Source organism: Oryza sativa, chromosome 10 (assembly GCF_034140825.1).
Source record: "Oryza sativa Japonica Group chromosome 10, ASM3414082v1".
NCBI lineage: Eukaryota > Viridiplantae > Streptophyta > Magnoliopsida > Poales > Poaceae > Oryza > Oryza sativa.
This window is the reverse complement of record NC_089044.1, coordinates 18,645,272-18,664,003: the sequence shown is the minus strand read 5'-3', so window position 1 is coordinate 18,664,003 and position 18,732 is coordinate 18,645,272. Positions and strand designations below refer to the sequence as shown.

Below are 18,732 nucleotides of genomic sequence, written 5' to 3'. Positions count from 1 at the left end.
CGGACTGTTTGGGGGAATTGGAGCATTTGAAAGAAGTAGCAGTAGCTAGAAGCTCTTTCAATCAGGGCCTCTAGTTTCTCCGCGCATTAATTTCTCAGTTGCATTGAAAAAAATTGTAGTAGTAGAATTCACAAAATAATCTAGATGTCAGAAACTGACAAATCCAGATTTTCGCTGACTACTCGTAAAATACTCATAAATTAAACTGCTTTGAATTCTCTAAGCTCCCAAACAGAGGACACCTCTTTGTTTTTTGGGGGGACAAATGTTGATCCTTAATTATGGTTGCAGCAACGCAATATTTTCAAAGTAATTCTCTACACGCTGCATGCAAGATCTAATAGCAAATCAAAACAACTAAAAAGAAATGAAGACGATCGATCGGAGATCGGATTACACCAGATAGCCGGAAGGAGAGAAAGGCAGGGAGCTTTTAACATGCACGCAGCAGCAAAGCAAGCCGCAGCAGGTGATCGATATCATATCATCACTAATTAATCCTGAATTTCTGATACCCCTAATCCGATCCTTTACATGAGCTTAATTAACAGTGGAATCCACAAACTCTCATCCACCACTTACAAAGTTACAAAATTTTTATATTCCACGCAACTGTGGGGAAAAGCTACTAGCATCGCTTTCTCCCCACGGTTTCCATTGCTAGCTAATGACGCATCAGAATGAAGTATAGGTTAGACTATTAATTAAATAATTAGCACTCCATATTATAATTTGGGACACTGCTGATGTGCCTTCTGACAGCCGGCCGGTCGGATTTGACTGTCATTTGACCAGCCTCTAGCTCCTAATAACATATGCTGGCCCTGATGCATGCCTGGATGCATGCCTACATGGCTACAGAGAGCATGCAAAACAATTGATGCTTTGGTTGGTTAGTGATCGGTATGTCCATCCGTAAACAAGAAGTTACACTCTGACACTGACACTGTCTGCTCATTTGGCCATGGAGCTATAGCACGCCACAAGTTGCCAAACTCACCCAGCAGTTGAGAGAACCAAAAAAAAACCTACTTTAGGGGTGATCAGGGGCGTAAAGTTTTAACATATCACATCGGATATTATATAGGGTGTCGTATAGGTGGTCGGATATTAATAAAAAAATTACAGAACCCATCAGTAAACTGTAGGACGAATTTATTAAGCCTAATTAATCTATCATTAGCAAATGTTTACTGTAGTACAACATTGTCAAATCATGGAACAATTTAGGCTCAAAAGATTCGTCTCGCAAATTAGTTGTAATATGTACAATTAGTTATTTTTTAGCCTATATTTAATACTTCATGCAGGTGTTGAAACGTTCGATGTGGCAGGGTGTAAAATTTTTATGTGGGATATAAACTGGGCCTTAGTCTTTTCCAATCGATCAGACTAATTAAGGCTAAGACTGTTTCAGGGAAGAGGAAAAGAAAAGATTAAGAGAGTATGTAAAATAAGATAGTTATTAACGCATGATTAATTGAGTATTAATTATTTTAAATTTAAAAATGAATTAGTATAGTTTTCTCAAACAATTTTTCTATAGACATCTTTTTTAAGTAAGCGTGCACACAAAAAATTAAGATGGTAGAAAAAAAAGTAGCCGGAAATCTCTAAAATGAATCCGAAAATCGAATTCCGAAAAAAAAATACTCAGAAATCCATAGAATGAAGCCGGTGCATGTAACTCAATATAATACCATGAATCGACACGCCATATATGGCCCGGAAAAGAAACATGGAGATGATGGGAGAAACATGGACCGTCCAATGATCAAGGAGTAGGGTGAGGATCAAAGGGGATGGGTACCCATCCATGGCCCATGCACACACCCCACTCGACACCTAGCTTGGCAACCACTCCTAAAGGAGGAGGAAGAAGATGGTGCATGATGATGCATGAGCTAGTCTTATTCTATGCATGCGTTCGATGGCTGAAGATGGATGATGCAGCCTCCTCCTGCGTTGCCCCCCTCGTGCCCTAGGGATGGGAGACATATGCGCCTTTTCGGTAATGCTGCGAGTCCAACACCCACTCGGCCACCCTCCCCTGATACCTGTATGAAGTTAGCTTATTACGATCCCTTTCCATCTTAAAATAAATCAATCACTGGCTAAGAACGGTCGTAGTTGATCACCATTTCATCACCATCAGTGAAATGATAAATTAAACAAGCATACTATTTTCATTAAAAAAATCGATTTCTAGGAACGAATCTAAACTTAGACTACGTTTAAAGATTTATAACTAGAAGTTATTTTTTAAAAGAACTGAGGGAGTATGTATGCACCTTGCGCCTCTATACGGGCATACTCTCTCTGTAAAAACTAAAAAAAGAACAAACCTGAGTTTGAATCTGGACATACGCTATATATGTCTGATTTAAACTTAGGCTCAGTTTTTTTTTCGAAGGGAATATGCATGATGCATACACCTGCTATGAGTTAGATCAATCCATGCATGGCCGTCCAATTGTACTGTGGTGCCATCATCATGCACCCATATGCACTGTATCCGAGCTGGTCCAAAACACTAAGCTCCCTGATCACTGGTCCCAAACACTAAGCCCCTGTTTGGGACGCGGTGCCTTAGTCTTTTCCATTAGTACTTTTTAAAGGGATTAGGCTTTTTCACGTAAAACTATTAGGGGTTTCTTTGGAAAACAAAAATTTTACAGAACTTTAACATGAATCGGTTCGATTTTCATGAAAAGCGTTCAGAATTCCTTAATTCATTTCAAGCGAGGCCTTATGTTTTGAATGAGGCATAAAACGAGGGGCGGGTATACATCCCCTTAGGCATTAAGTGACGAAATAATTTTCCATATATTTTTTTAGATAATAAGAAAACATATGGAAAATTTTCCATGTATATATATGGGCGTGGTTAAGAAGTTCTTGTATTATCTCCATGTGAATTGTGAAGGCTAATTATATTGGGGCTTTAGGATTTACTACTTCTCACCAGCATCTCTTTTTCTTTAACCTTGGACAGACAGTAAGGAACTCCCCTACGGTATATTAAGTTTCCTTAATATAACAAAGTTTATTTACAAAGTAAACACCAGCATCTCTTGAGTGACGAAATCCTAAAATAACACTGCAAAAATGAGATATTTTGTGGTACATTAAAAAAAACAAAGAGCTAGCTAGCTAGCCAGATGATCACCAGTACATTGTACTGCAATCTTTTTGTTTGAACCGTGCACATTGTGCAATCTACAGTTACAACACTAAGCCGAAATCAAGTTGGAACAAATAATAAGTGGACACCGGAAATACTTGGCACATCAACTTTGTGGAGCATCATATCAAGGCCCCCTGATTAATTAAGTGACCAATTAAGCATTTGGTGTAACCTAGCTTGAGTCACCCAACACAAAACACACTGGGACCAACCATTAGCTCTCATGGGTAGGCATATTGGATCCAATTCTCGATTCCGATTGTTTAATTAGTTTGATCCCTTTCATGTGCTTTTATTATTCATTGCCACGAAGATTGAAGCTTTTAACACATCTTTGCCATATATAGTAAGGTTGTTTATATATGCCTGCTAGCTTAATTAATTATTTGCCATAAGCCATAGTCAGAATTTAATTTTTAGAACTTGAAGTTGATTTTTTTATTTTCCAGCTTAGACTTTTAAATTGCTAAGAATAGAAATATAAACATATTAATTCTTAGGAAAATGATTCTATACTCCTAGGATTACGTACTCCTGTTCTTATTCTAAATTTATACTAGGTTGCTTTGCGTTTATTTTTCTCGGATTACAAGCCATAGCTAACTCAGTCAATGACAGCTCTTGTACAACATGTTGCTAGCTGCTCGTTTTCGATGGTCGATTTCCAATGGCATGAACATATATAATTAAGGTCTTCTTTAGGCACAATGAGTTTAATTTAACGGATTAAGATCGCACTTCCACCGACCAATTGAGTTGAATTCCTTAGAATTCCAACATCGGCACCTGCTTGGAATGATTTGGCCCCTAGTGTGCTGGGCACTATAATATTTGAAAATCATAAGCCCCAGGAATCTCCCAACATACATGCATCACCCTTATCTTTCTCTCCCTGCCAAGCCTTTTTTTTTCTCTCTCTTTTTGTCTTGCTTTCTTCCAAATGATTATTATTTCTCCTTGTGATGATGATGAGCCGACAGTGCTCAATTGAGCTGTTCCGTTACATGCCCGGAAAAAGAGCTGTTGGTTATATGGACTGAGTTCCTCTTACTTAAGTTATGTGATTTTAGAATCATTAACATGTGGTGTCCATAGTAAAGAAAGACTACATGTTAGTGATTCAAAGTCAGGATGTAAATCCGTTGTTCATGTGTATTGGATATGCCTTCAAGTAAAAGGTAGAACAAGGAACGGGATATGTATGTTTCAGTTTCTAAAAGAATACGAGTGATGAGGAATAACAGGTTATTAAAATAGTTGCACAATTAATTAATATTATTGTCTACTACCTCCTTTCTTAAACAGATATCATTCTAAATTGCTGTAGTCAAAGCTATAAACCTTAAATGATTAATTAATAAAAAATATGAAGATTTGACATGAGAAAATGATATGGTATATTTGATCATCAAAAGCAATTTCATATAATTATATTTTTAATAGCTTTTAGAAACATGTAGTTAAAAAGTAGTGATAAAATATATATGTGTGTTGGTACTGGGTTGATTTTTAAAATGACAAGTAAAAAAGAATGCAAGAAGTAATAGATAAACATAGAGTTAGTTAGCAAAGGATGGACCATCTATAGACATGGCGCACATAAGGGTACGGGCGCCAAAAAGTTAAATGATACATCTCTAACGAGATGTCTAAACAGTAACCATGGTCTCTCATGCCTCTTTGTCTTATAAATTTTGGAATAATTAGGTGCCTTGTCCCAGTAAGGATTAGAGTTTCTTTTTCTGGATATGCCTATAAAGGCCATTTAGATTCCATTGCAATCAAATCCATCTTTTGCTATCACAATTCTTCCATTGCATGAATGAATTCAGCTGATAATCTCCCTTTATTTAAAGTAGTGAGTTTTCCAGGCATCGACAACGAGATCAAGCACCAAGCCACTAGCTAGAGACCCTTTTGTCCAACTGTAAAACCCAACCGATGATGTCCAACACTATACACTCCATAAAGATAATATTCCTGGTACCTTTGAGAAGTGGCACTAGAGGGAAAAATCTAGGCCCCTTTTGAGCCACCAAGAGGAAATCTGATAGGTTATGAGCGAAAATGACATTGCTCCCTTCTAACACCACTTGTCAGCAACAGTTCATTAACCAGTGGAAACAACTGTGCCTAAACACAAAGTTGACCGAGAATTCAAATGACTATTTAACCCTCTAACATGAGAGATGCACTTGATAGTGTAATGTATGGTTTCAATCTTGAGGTCTCGTGTTCAATCCCCAACATTCTCATAATATTTTTCTTAAAATATGTTAAAATATATTTTCTTATTATTCCGATACATGTAGTAGCTCTTCCTACCATTTTTTGTAGTATGATGATCACGATCTCTCGCTTTCACTTAAAATCATCTTCTCTCCTATAAAAACGGTTCAACTTAAAAAACCGATTTCTTAAAAAAACAAACGTTATAAAAACCAAACAGATTAATCGGTCCAAATCCTTTCACCAAAGTAAATAAAAAACCGTTATAACGCACGGGCCTAACAGTCTTGAGTAAAAGTTCATCTACTGCCTAACTAGCACGCAGCACTGCAACCAACCAAACGAACTAATTCACCGAAGGGCTCTGCTCCGGTGTTTGGCGAGTTTAGCCGAGGCGCCCGCGCGAAAAAAAATTGTGCATATACTTTTTTTTAAATAATTTACGTTCATGTATCTGTATGAGAAGAAATGTCACAAATATATATGTCCCACAAATCGAATACGCGGGAGCGCTCACAAATCACGTTGCGGATTGTGGGAGCACTGTTTGGGCCGTTCCCGTTGAATGGGCGAGCGGAACCGCCATGGTCCCGCGGCTACAAAAATGTGGCAGCGTGGTGGCCAGCGGGACCACACGGCACCGAGACGGTCCCACGGTTCCGTTGCGTGGAACTGGCTCTGTGAATAGTAGTAAACAATGTCCAAACAGCGTAAACAATGTCTCAACGGTGCTAAACAGCACCGAACAGTATTATATATGTCTCACCCTATATATGCGCAGCCGGTCTCGCATGCCCAGCCCGCGGGACCGTCAATCCCGTGTTTTTAGGTCACGCAAAACACTCGGTCCTGCGTTTTCACCATGTAGGATGTGCATATTTATGCAAATTCTTCGTATGCCGTAAATTATTAAAAGAAATATGTATATTCACAATTTTTTTTTTTTGCTGGCCCGCGCGAGCGAGCGAGCGAAATCACGCGCCGTATCGAGGTTTTCGGTGGGCCGCTAGCGCGCGACAAGTCTGTGGCCGGTGAGTGGTGGTCTGATTTTGTGCTGCGTCGTCGCCGGCGGCGGTACGTCCACGGCAGAATGGGGGCCTCGGATGAGTTGTCGCGCTCCCAAAATTCCCAATAACAGTGGTTCATATTAGAGTTGACATCTATGATAACAACAATATATATACAATGTTCATCGAGAGTTTGACATCTATGACAACTTGGTGGCCCTGTTTAGCACGTTGGTTTTTTTGTCTTCTTCACAAGACCCACATCATACATATCCATAAGCGATTTTATCATCTTTTTACAACCCGCACAAGATAGTGCGATATTTCTATTGATATAGTAGAAAAAATGTCATGTATATTGTCGAGGAAAAGAAAAACAAATTAAGCACACAACACCTCTAAGGAATGATCATCGCCTACTCGTTGGTTGGCTTATTAGCGGTAACCAAAATTTAAATTTTATTGCATTATTGTGGAGTTGATTTTAACTTTTTTCTAAGCACATTTTCCAGCCTTGCTTTTGAACCATTAAAATAAAGATATATGTAAACGTTTTACCTATAAATTATTTTTTCTTCATTTATTTTCTCACGGCTTTTCATCCATAGCTTAACCAATCAAAACTATATTAATACATTAACCATCTATCAACGAGAAAAGAAAATAAATTACACTCTTGAGTAGTACATGTATTATTCATAATCAAATTTTATTTTTGCCTCAACTTGAATAGGTCGACCTTTAGCTTGCATGTTAGTTCCAGAATCATAACCATGTGCCTAACATGCAAGGGATGAATGTGCATCCGCTTAAAGGAGTAAAATGACCTTTTCAAATTAATCAACACAAACCTCAACTAAGTTCCAGCTATATAAACACCCTCATCTGAGGATGCAATTAAACGATAAATTTGACCAAAATTTCTGCTTCATCGATCCAGATTGGTCTCGACGTGCATAGTATGTTTCAACAAACATGACATGCCACATGTACGGGGTATCTACTCTTTTTTTTTAAAAAAAAAAAACTTGGGTATACTTCCTCCATCATAAAAATAAATCTATGATGGGATATGACACATCCTATTATTTATTATTTATGTAGCACTCTCTTTGCTTAAAGTTATAGGGTATTTTTTTAGGATAAGATTGATCAATAATTACTGTATTAAAATATCATTTGTGATATAAAAGTTTTATAATCATAAGCAAGTTCTTTTTAATATTCTACTATTATAAAAATTGAAAATATTTTGCCGGTATTTTGATACTCTCTCCGTTTTTTAATAGATGATGCCGTTGACTTTTTCTTCAATGTTTGACCATTCCTCTTATTTAAAAATTTTATGCAGATGTATAAGCTATAAATCACACTTAAAATACTATGAGTGATAAAACAACTCATAAAAAATAAATTATAATTACGTAAATTTTTTTAATAAGACGAATGGTCAAACATGTGAGAAAAAGTCAACGGTGTCATCTATTTAAAAACGGAGGTAGTATGTCATATGTATCTAAGTAGGTTTTTTAAGTTTGTTCGCTTTTGGAAATACATATCCGTGTTTGAGTCGGATTTTAAGTTTATTTTGAGAAACACAAAAGGAGTCGTATAAGAAATATCTTTAAAAAAACTCACATGCTAACTTGAGATGAAAGTTGGACTCTTAATTGCAGCTCATGATTTTCTAAAAAAAATATCCAAGCGAATTCCTAAATTGAATTTCATTCTAGCTAAATCGTATAACAATAATAAGATCAAAATAGCATTCACCCGTAGCAACGCACGGGCACTTTTCTAGTAAATATAAAAACTTTATTTTGTGTCACAAAAAGTGTATCCTAGTAGAGCAATCGTTGATCAAATTCTTATAGTAAGAAAACAAAATGTGTCATATATTTTAAAACGGGGAGATATATAATATTAGCAGCCCAAGCCCCCTTGTCCAGTCATCTCATTATGATCATGCTGACAATTACTCCCTCTGAAAAAAGAAATCTAGTACAGAATACGATATCTTTTGTCTAGATTTATAATATTAAAATATATCATATTTCATATTAGGATTATTTTTTATTAAACGGGGAGAGTACAAGTTACTACAGCGGTACAGCCCATCCTTCCTTTCATGATGGTATAACGTACGGAAAGGAGTCGCCGCTCCCGAGTAGTAACTAGTAAGGCTCCATTCGAAAAAACAGCTTGGCTTAGTTTTTTTAAAAAAAAACATTAAACGACAAATAATATTATCCTATACTCTGTTCATTAAGTACTTCGTCCTGTACTCTGTTCATTAACAACTTCCTACTTTTAAAATTTGTGTCAAAATATGATAACTTCTCCACTTACACTTTTCTCAACTAATCACAAGCTCATAACCTTCTACTATTTAAATTCCTTACATATATTCTTTTACCCAATAAATCATAATATTCATCTATTTAATTTCACCAACCTTTTTTTAATACCCATGTTAATTCTGGAATTACGTATATTTTGGGACCGAGGTGGTATTAACTTATTATAAACTTAAAAAATGTGTTTGTTTGATTTCTCTTTAAAATAACCTCTGTAAAAAAATTCTAAAAAATAAAACACGCCGTTTAATGATTTAAGAGAACATGGCCCAATAAGTCGGTTGGACTCGGTTTTTCTCTGGTACTATATCCGTTCCAAAATAAGTGTAGTCATGGGTATCCATGTTTAACATTTAACCGTCCTTTCTTATTTGAAAAAATTAAGAATTTTTTTTTAAAAAAAGTACACTCATAAAGTATTATTCATGTTTTATCATCAAATAATATTACAAATACTAACCATAAAAAAGAATTGTAATAAGACGAATAGTTGGGACCTGAACTAAGGTAAGTTAGATTTAGGAGCTGAGGTCTCCCAAACGGGCTCGTAGTGAAGTACTGATCCATCGCAATGCTGGCCATGCACCCAGCAGCAGCTCATCCAGAGAGCGTGGCATCCAGCGATCTCAGACAGGAGTAGTCTTTCCCCCCACGAAACACACCACGACGCCACCCCGCTCGGTGTACGTGAGGCCCCAGATCAGCCGAGACGACGACCTTGCTGATCGAGGCAGCGATCAACCAATCATAATGCTCCCTCCGGTTTTATTTTAATTGACGTTTTAAACAATGACATGGTCTATAAAATATATCTTTGATCTTATTTTTCTACTATAATATGCCTCATCTGTTTCAAAACGTTTGACACCGTTAACTTTTTAGTACGTGTTTGATCATTCGTCTTATTTAAAAAATTTAAGTAATTATTTATTCTTTTCATATCATTTGATTTATTGTTAAATATACTCTCATGTAAACATATAGTTTTACATATTTCACAATTTTTTTTAAATAAGACGAACGGTCAAACATATGCTAAAAAGTCAACGGTGTCAAACATTTTGAAACGGATGGAGTATATAATAAATAAATGCATGTTTACTTTTATTATGGTGCTTATTTATACTAAATATTTTTAAAGTACATATGTAGAAGACAAAACTACATATGTTGTTCTAGTTTATTTATACTAAATATTTTTAAAGTTATGGATGGTCAAATTATAAAAGTTTGACCTTAACCTTCTTTAAAACATCAATTATTATAGAATCGGAGGGAGTACTATACGGGATCAAACCGCGGTTTTGCAAAACAATGCACAAAGTTGCCGCACTCCCGCATCGCAAATGACCAGGAACACTAATGACTGCTACAAATTACTGTAAAATCGTTTGTTACTCCGTACTAAGCATGTATAAGAGCACACCGTATACTACCAGTAGAGATTGATCGAGATCACAGTAAAATAACTCCAACTCAAATCTACTTTCCCGGCACAGTTTACGGCCATACTCAGTGTCCTGTGTCCGTATACAAGTATACAACAGATAGGTGCAGTGACAAATTCTGAGGCTCTCTTTAGTTCCCACGCAAAAATTTTTCACCCTGTCACATCGAATATTTAAACACATGTATGGAGTATTAAATATAGATAAAAAAATCTAATTACACATATTGCGTGTAAATTGTGAGACGAATCTTTTAAGCCTAATTACGCCACCATTTGACAATATGGTACTACAGTGAACATTTGATAATGATAGATTAATTAGACTTAATAAATTCGTCTCGCAGTTTACAGTCGGAATATGTAATTTGTTTTGTTATTAGACTACGCTTAATACTTCAAACGTGTGTCCGTATATCCAATGTGACACGTCAAAACTTTTCACCCTTGAACTAAACAGGGCCTGAGTAGTACTATGAAACGGAGGTAGTATATGCTAATGTACTGCACGAGCAGTAGACAGCATTGCAGTACCTCACCTTTCTTCCTCTGCCATCCTCTCTTGCCGCGGCTTTCGCCAACAACGACAGCCTGCTATGCTCACATCGGTGCCTCCAGGTCTCCACTGGTGGAAGCCAAAGCAAGCAGTGTGTGTGCCTGTGAGCCTGTGCAGCACCTGGCCCATGATTCTGCTTCCACCCTTGCCTTCTGAAACGGGCAAATTTTCATCTTCCCTTTTCCCCTCCCTGCTGCCAGCTGCTGATGATGCGTTTTCAGAAGGTAACAGAGATGAATGCCATCCATCCAGATGTCTGATCTGCACGTACTAGTACAGCATGGATCCATTCCTGGCCATTGACAAAATTCGGGACATTTTACTTGCCATATGAGTTCAGGGGACAGATGCAGAGTGCTTGGCTGGTAGACTGGCTTACCGTTCTTCATTTTTTTTTTACCATGGTCAAGTGTCACTATCCCTCTTGCCGCAGATCATCAACAGTGGAGGCTTTATCCGATTGTCCTCTAGCACGTCGTCCTTGAGCTTGTTGGGCATCAGCTTCACATTTTGGCGCCATGCCATGAATGCACACACTTTATACTCCATCTAGCTTCCAAATCCTGGGTCTTCCCTGTTCCTGAAAGAAAAAAATAAGTTGGGGTGCAGACTGTAAGTGACATCAATTCACTCAGCTAAAGAATCACAAAAGTGGTGACCAGGTTTACAATGTTCTCAAGTAAAGACACAGTGTCATCTCTCTTAAGGATTGACGGCAAACCTGATCTGTTGTCTATTCACCTGGATATATACATGCAGTTGGCTACATCATGAATGCTGTACATCTTAATACAAAGTGCTATTGTTTCTGACTAAATATTCATGATCTGATTACAAACGTGTAACTGTGAAATGCATGTTAGACAAACTACATAAAGAGGGAAACGCTGGAATCCCAGGATGGACAATGACTAAAGCACATGAAGGACAAAAAACAACAGAACAAGGGTGGTCATCTACCATTCCACCAAGCCCTGAAGTTGTGGCTTTCGGTCATACAACAGATACTAACAGAGATCTCAGGAGATGCTAGCTTGGTAGAAGAGATCTTTGGGGCTTAGACTAGAGATCCTGGGGGCCACCTGACAAGATGCTCTTCAGTAGGAGAGTGGGATGGCTAGCCTCATCCTTGTCCTCTTCCATCCGACAAGTAGGAGGTTTTCATGCTTCATGGATCCCCTCTGATCAACTTGGTTTTCAGTGATGCCCACACAGTGACCCTTCAATGACCAAAAATTCGTCGTTACATGGATGAAGTTCAATTGGGGTGGCATCTCTGTTGATACGTTGGAATTTCACATTCCATGACCTGTACCATGGGCAAGTCATTTTCTCAATGTTATACCAGCACACGATAGATTGAAACAGTTAACGAATCCGTACCTCCAGTCAGCACCGAGTGACACTTAATTTTGGTTACATGGCCTCTCTGCAACTACTAATGACATTCATGTTACTTTCTTGATTGCTTTGTTGCTCCATCCACCGACGAGCCACGGATGGCTGATGGTGATGGCTCACCTTAATGCCATCTGCCTATCTGCCTCATTGATGGATCTAAGAATGAGAGAACAAAGCATTCTTCAGAAAGCATGACAGGACTCCTAAACTCTGCTTACTGACAGTGCCATAGTGGACATATATTCGACTCTGAGTGAGAATAAAATGACAAGACACAAAGTGACACACCTAGCATTATTTCATCATTCTTTTGATTGCAAGAACACATAAATGAAATTTTGTTGTCTGTACACATTATAATAGCCAAACAAGAATATGGAGCTTATTTATGACAAGATATGACAGGATCTTAGATATTGAGTTGTGAGTTTAGATATAGACAATGAACCAACTGAGCTTTTGTATAGTAATGTTGATGGTATTTATAAAACAAGTCTTCATCACCAAGAAATTGTAGCAATCCTACCAAGCAACAATCATGAAACTCAGATGAAACAAGAACAAATCTATTTGACATACACCTAGAGTAAGCAAAATAGTATTCTTGGATCTCCAAAACAGTGAGTGCACGGCTTCACGGTTGCACAAATTCCATGATTTATGGTTTAAAGAATGACCAAGCCACATTAAGTGCTTTGAACAAAACAAGCCATTTCACACATATGTTTTGTTGATTGGGCAAGAGCAAATAAGTACTTGTCTGTATCCAGGGCCCACCTGCTTTGGATATTTTAAATATCCTCCTAAACATGTACTTTAAATATATTGATATAAGCATGCAAACAGGGATGAAAAACGCAACAACCAAGTTCCAATAGTGGAGAAACCAACAAAACTTAGCAAAATTCAAAAGATATAACAACTACATGGTTATCTTTTAAACAAAACACTACAATGACTGAATGGTCAGACTCCAGTTACCTAAGAAATATTCACCATTGCAGATTCAGCTAAAAAGATCACCAAATGACATGCGCTCAGTCCGGGCACTGCCAAAAGAGGAGAAACAGAATTTTAAATATAGTCTTGAGCTCTTAAAATTCTTGATTCAGATATTCTTATAAAGTGATTTAATATAAAAGAGTTGATTTAATCTTACTCTTTGGCACAACATATGGATCCTGTGATTCCCTGGGCCAATATTGTCCTCAATTGTCGATTATCGAGACACAAGGAGTCAAGGGCATAGTGCCTATAAAACCTGTACAACACCAAACATCAACCAAAAGGTAAAGTATGAATTAGTTATTCAATGTAATGTACACTATAAGTAAAAGTGATAACACAGTCGCACTCACATGCTCAAGGTATTAAATACCAGTTTTAACAGCAAGTGCATTTAATATGGGTAGATAGACAAGCTCACTATTTTTCTGCAGAGCTCTGCCTAGCACACAATATATTTGAGTATCTGGGTAAATACCAACAGATAGCATAATCGGGACAAACATAAAGGCTTCTTTGGCAAATTGTCTTTTGCAAAGTCGATTGATTGCTGCACTGAAATCTTCAATAGAAGCTTCAAATCCTGCATCTAGAAGCTTACCAACTAACAAAACAGCATTGATAGGCATTCCTTTTGCGCACTGAGCTTTGATAAGTGTTGTGTACGCAAATTTTCTCAACTTAATGCCATTTTCTCTGAGGGACTCCAAAAGTATTTCTGCTTGAATAACTTTTCCCTTCAAACACAGCACATTAATAAGCAAGTTATAAGTAACAGGTGTCGGCACAAGGCCACGGCATAACATGATGTCATGTATGTGGAAAGCCATCTGAACGTTTTCTGATTCACAGAAACCTTGTATAAGGGTATTGTAAGTTATCGGGTCAGCATTAATACCTTTGCTATCCATATCTTTGAGAACATTGATAGCCTCATCAAATCTGAGCTGCTTACAAAGCCCTTTAACAATGACACTGTAAGTTACTGCATTTGCCTTGATCCTCTTTGCAACCATTTCATCAAAAAGACTTAGCATGGTATTAACTTCTCCAGCTTCAGAGAGTGCATCCATCAAGGTAGTGTATGTCACTGCTGTTGGTAGAAGTCCACTTAGCTGAATAGCCCTAAAATAGCTCTCGGCAAGTTGCAGATCCCCAATTTTACAATACCCATATAGAAGAGAATTGCATGTGACAATGGTTGGGTGCATACCAGCTACAGTGATCTGATCATACAAACGAACAGCATTTACAATATCACCAAGTTTTGCATAACCATCAATAACGACATTATAGAACACTACATCAGTTGGCTGATATTTTCTAGCTACATTTTCCAAATACCACCTTGCTTCAACTAACAATCCTTTCTTGCAAAGTCCTAGAAGAATAGAAAAATGGTTCAGTGATGTTGGCATTACCCTCTGAGAACTGCACATTGCATTACATACTTGAAGAGCCTTTTCAATTTCCCCTAGCTTGCAATACCCATGGATAAGGATGGAATATGCGATAACATCCATATCCAAACCAATATTGTAGATCTCGCCGAGTAGGTTGTCAATTTCGCAGAACATGCCTTTTTTGAAGAGAGCATTGAGAAGGACACTATATGTGACAATATTCAACTGCAAACCTTGGTCTAGGACATCCTTCCTTACCTTCATTCCTTCTTCAACATCACCACTTTCGCAGTGACCAGCAATAAGTATAGTATATGTAACAAGATCAGGTTCAACACCTTGGCCTCTCATCATCTGGATGATTTTAGGAATTTCTTTTGTTAAACCAAGCAATCGGTACCCATTGATAAGGCTATTGTAGGTCACAATCTCAAGTTCCATTCCTTCTTTTGTCACTCTCTCGAAAAGATCCAATGCTTCCTCCATTGAACCTACTTTACATAGACCGTGTATAAGGGTAGAAAAGGTATACCTGTCAGGGACTAATCCATATTTCAGCATCAGGCATAAAAATGATTTTGCAGACTGAACAAACCCCCAATTACACAATGCAGACATAAGAATGTTAAAGGTCATTCCCAAGGGTTTAAACTTTCCCTCCTTCCTAGCTTCCTGAAGGAAAGATAAAGCTTCTCCAACCTTATCTTGCTTACAGAGGCCATTAATAATAATACTATGCGAATATTCACTGGGAGAGACACCACAAGACTCCATTTCTTCAAAAAGCTCCAATGCCACGTCTGTCATCCTTAAGCCGTGCAATAAACTGTCATAGGTGAACACCGAGATTTGCATGTTTAGGCTGCTCATTTTACTAAGAACGTAAAGGGCATCATGAACCATCTGAGCTCTAGCATAACTGTTCGCTAGAGCATCCCATACACAACCGTTGGAATCACACTCTCTGAATCTGTTCCATAAGATGTCACAGAGAGCAGCTGCAGACCCAGATCCTACAGCAGGAAGCGCAATAAGATTAAACGCGAACAATTTTTATGTTACTAGTTTGTCATACTTGCAGAGACCTTCTAGTAAAAAACGAATTACAGTAATAATACTACACCAAATACAACTATGTATGCATTGCTTTCGACCCTTTTCTTACTGTTTTTTATATGGTAATGATCAATTGATAATGCCTCTGGAAAAACAATATATCCTGTGTCACACATTCATATCGATCAGAAGTTCAAAACTACCGATGCCATTCCTACGCCTCCTCACACCAATCACCATAGTTATTCAGATACCACATGAGTAGAGTTGATAATCAGAATGGGGAAAATTCATAGCATGCTCACCTTGCTCAGTCACCAGCTGCGCCAAGGCTGCCCGCATCGCGCGCCACCTCCTCTCCCGCAGAAGCTCATGGCAGAGCTTGATCCGCGCGACAGCGCGGGCCTTCCTCTCGACCTCCTCGTCATCGGCAGCCCCCCCGCCATTGCAGCCAACCCTAGGCGCTCCCCGTGCAATCCCGCCGATGGAGGGAGGGGCTCGGGTGTCCCTGCCAACAGCCGCCGCGTCCTCCTCGGACTCCGTCACCTCCGCCGCCGCGGCCGCCGCCGAGGGATAATACGAGAGCGGTCTCCACGCGGGCACGGGCGGGCGGGGGGAGGAGCGGCGGCGCCGGAGGTGAGGCAGGAGGAGGAGGAGGAGGGGGAGCGGGAGGCGCGGTCGGAAGGGCATCCGAGGAAGGGGCAGGGTCTCATGGCGCGGGGAGGGTGTGCAGAGCTCCGGCTCCTTCTCGAGCTAGGGCCACCGGCGCTGCACGGCCGCGGCGGCGAAGAGCATCTCCGGCGGCGGCGGCGGCGGCGGAGGCGGGGTTTGTGTGGGCGGCGCTTCAAGGGAAGGGGATTTTAGGAGAGGTGTGACGGGGAAGTGGGCCAAATGTTTGTGGACTTATGGAGTTTTTGGGTGATTCTTTGGAGGCCCATATTGTAGGGCACTCCAGCCCAAATATTCGCCGAAAGGAATATAGTTAGCAGCACAGAAGTCTATACGAAGTCCTCCAGTATGGACTCAAATTTTCCTCTCTCACTGCAACATCAGAAGCTGCATTTGCTTGAATTTTGAAAATCAGGTGAATTTTACTTCCTTGGCTGGTTTGCACAGTGATTTTCTTTTTATGTGGTGTCTACGTGGTAAGCCCCACTTATCAGTTAGAAACGATAGACCCACATGTGAGTTACAACTTTAGTCTTCAACCCCACCTCCCCTCTTTCTCTCTCGTTCTCCTTAGTGGCACTGTCTGCCACACGATCTCCTTGAAGACGCTTGAATCTAGCGGTGGAGCGATGGTGTCTACTTAGACTCATGCGATGAACCTGTGGACAACTCCGATCGCCTCTACTGCACCTCGATCTCATCCTTAAGTTTGATAGGGAGGAAGATGAGAGCCATATTGTCGTGTGCCTGAGGAGGAGGAGTCCTTGCCGGACACGCTCACGACTAGATCTAGTCTCTCCCACTCTACTCCCTTTCTCCGGTCTCCTTCGCGTTCGCTACCTCCGCCATACACCCTAAGCTCTGTTGCCACCACGACTCTTTCTCAAGTTCGGTTAGGATAGCTGTAAGCTAAACTTGAGGAAAACACAGGAGAGATGAAGGTGGTGTATCCGTGTATGATCTCAGCGCCACCTGGAGGTTAGCTAGGATGACAACAGCGTGATGCTATTGGGGGAGTTCAATAGAGGCAGTGAGATCTAGAAGCTCAACGAAGCCGAAGAAGCGACTCCAACGGGCTAATTGCATCAAGAGCCAGGCATGGACATGGTGCAGCTTTGGTTGGAGCATCAAGACCATTGTCTTGTCGCTGAAGGCCACGGTTAGCAGAAAGAGAGTAGTAGAGGGAGAATAGCGTGATAAATTAAGGTTCACTAGCATGTGGGCACTACAATTTTTCTTAGTGACTTTAGCATAGGAGACCATGTCAGCATACCACGTCAGACAAAATTAATGTACAATCTAGTCATAGAGGTAAGTTGACTTTAGTTTTCAAAGCTAAGGGAGGTGCAGATCTTGGTACTGTGGTTTGAGGAAGCGAATTCAGATTGAGCCCCTAGGGAAGGCGGTGATATAGACATTTTCTGGGAGGAAATTAGTTGAGTACGTACTCCGTACTAATTATTATAAAATTAAAAATTGGATTTATCTGATATTTGAAAACAACTTCTATATGAAAAATTTTCCGTACAAAATAAACTATTTAACAGTGTAAACCGTTTAATGATTTAAAAAGCATGCGATTCTTCTGGACATTAACAAATGTGTCTATTGCCCCCGCGTCACCCCCACGCTGGCGACCGGAGAAGGGTGAACTGAAACCCTAGCGCCGCCACTCCCTCTTTCCCTCCCCTGCCTCGCCTCCACCGGAGCTAGCCGCCAGACACCGCGCGGCTAACTAGGATGGTGACGGGGGGGCTCAGTTTCATCATCCTCATGTGCGGAGAGGAGGGGCAGCGGCATGGAGCAGGGCCGCATCAACACGTTGGGGACAAGTGGCAGCGATGGCCACATCGGCGCATCAGGGACAAGCGGCGGTGACGACGCGACGAAGTCAAGCGACGGATGGCATGATGGAAGCACGTGGAGACGACGGCGCCCCTAGGGGACGCCAAGCTGCTCAGATCTGGGGCCATCTCGGCTTGCCCTCGCTAGTTGCTACAAGCAGCTAGGGCAACAGGTCGGCATGGCGATGAAGGCCCTCCCACGCAATGGCAACGCAATGGGGCGAGGGTTGTGCAGCGCTGGTGGCACGGTTGGTGGCGTGGCGGCGGCGGCGGCGGGTGTGGGGTTCCATACCCACCTTGGTTCAAAAGTGCTAATGGGCAACTGGAGCGACTGGACACGTGTCGCGTGCAGAAAGGGGGCACAGACGGCGTGCGTGTGGAGACTGGAGACGATTTTTTCGGTTTTTTTTCTATTTCTATTTGATTTTTTTCTGGTTTTCTTTTGGTTTCTCTTTCTTTTTTTTTAAAGATGTACGTTTGCAAAGTTTGTATTCGTATGTATACCAAATTTTGTATTTGCACGTATACAAAGTTTGTATTCGTGATTTTAATATGTACATATACAAAGTTT

At 40.0% G+C, this 18,732-nt stretch overlaps 1 protein-coding gene across 5 annotated transcripts; it reads right to left on the bottom strand.

Annotated features, from left to right (window-relative positions):
- Window positions 1-10,246: 10,246 nt before the first annotated feature.
- On the bottom strand, window positions 10,247-16,524 carry LOC4348913 (putative pentatricopeptide repeat-containing protein At1g13630). Of its 5 annotated transcripts, none has more exons than XM_066304803.1 (8): window positions 15,954-16,524; window positions 13,543-15,605; window positions 13,344-13,445; window positions 13,166-13,233; window positions 12,167-12,340; window positions 11,744-12,092; window positions 11,163-11,363; window positions 10,247-11,075 (listed from the first exon to the last, which is right to left on the bottom strand). In XM_066304803.1, exons 1-2 carry the CDS (start codon window positions 16,336-16,338, stop codon window positions 13,555-13,557), a joined length of 2,436 nt encoding a protein of 811 aa, XP_066160900.1. In that variant the 5' UTR covers window positions 16,339-16,524; the 3' UTR covers window positions 10,247-11,075; window positions 11,163-11,363; window positions 11,744-12,092; window positions 12,167-12,340; window positions 13,166-13,233; window positions 13,344-13,445; window positions 13,543-13,554. The 5 variants fall into 5 exon arrangements, with proteins under 5 accessions (XP_066160900.1, XP_066160901.1, XP_066160903.1 ...); XM_066304804.1 differs by having other exon boundaries at window positions 11,866-12,092; XM_066304806.1 differs by lacking the exons at window positions 10,247-11,075; window positions 11,163-11,363 and having other exon boundaries at window positions 11,493-12,092; window positions 13,543-13,926; window positions 14,088-15,605.
- Between the last annotated feature and the right edge of the window lie 2,208 nt (window positions 16,525-18,732).

What these genes read in the sequence shown, in the direction of transcription:
- LOC4348913 (XM_066304803.1), bottom strand. Translation starts at nt 16,338, where the DNA reads ATGCCCTTCCGACCGCGCCTCCCGCTCCCCCTCCTCCTCCTCCTCCTG. An exon ending in GCAGCTGGTGACTGAGCAAG is followed by an intron (nt 15,606 to 15,953) that starts GTGAGCATGCTA and finishes TTCCTGCTGTAG; the next exon opens with GATCTGGGTCTGCAGCTGCT.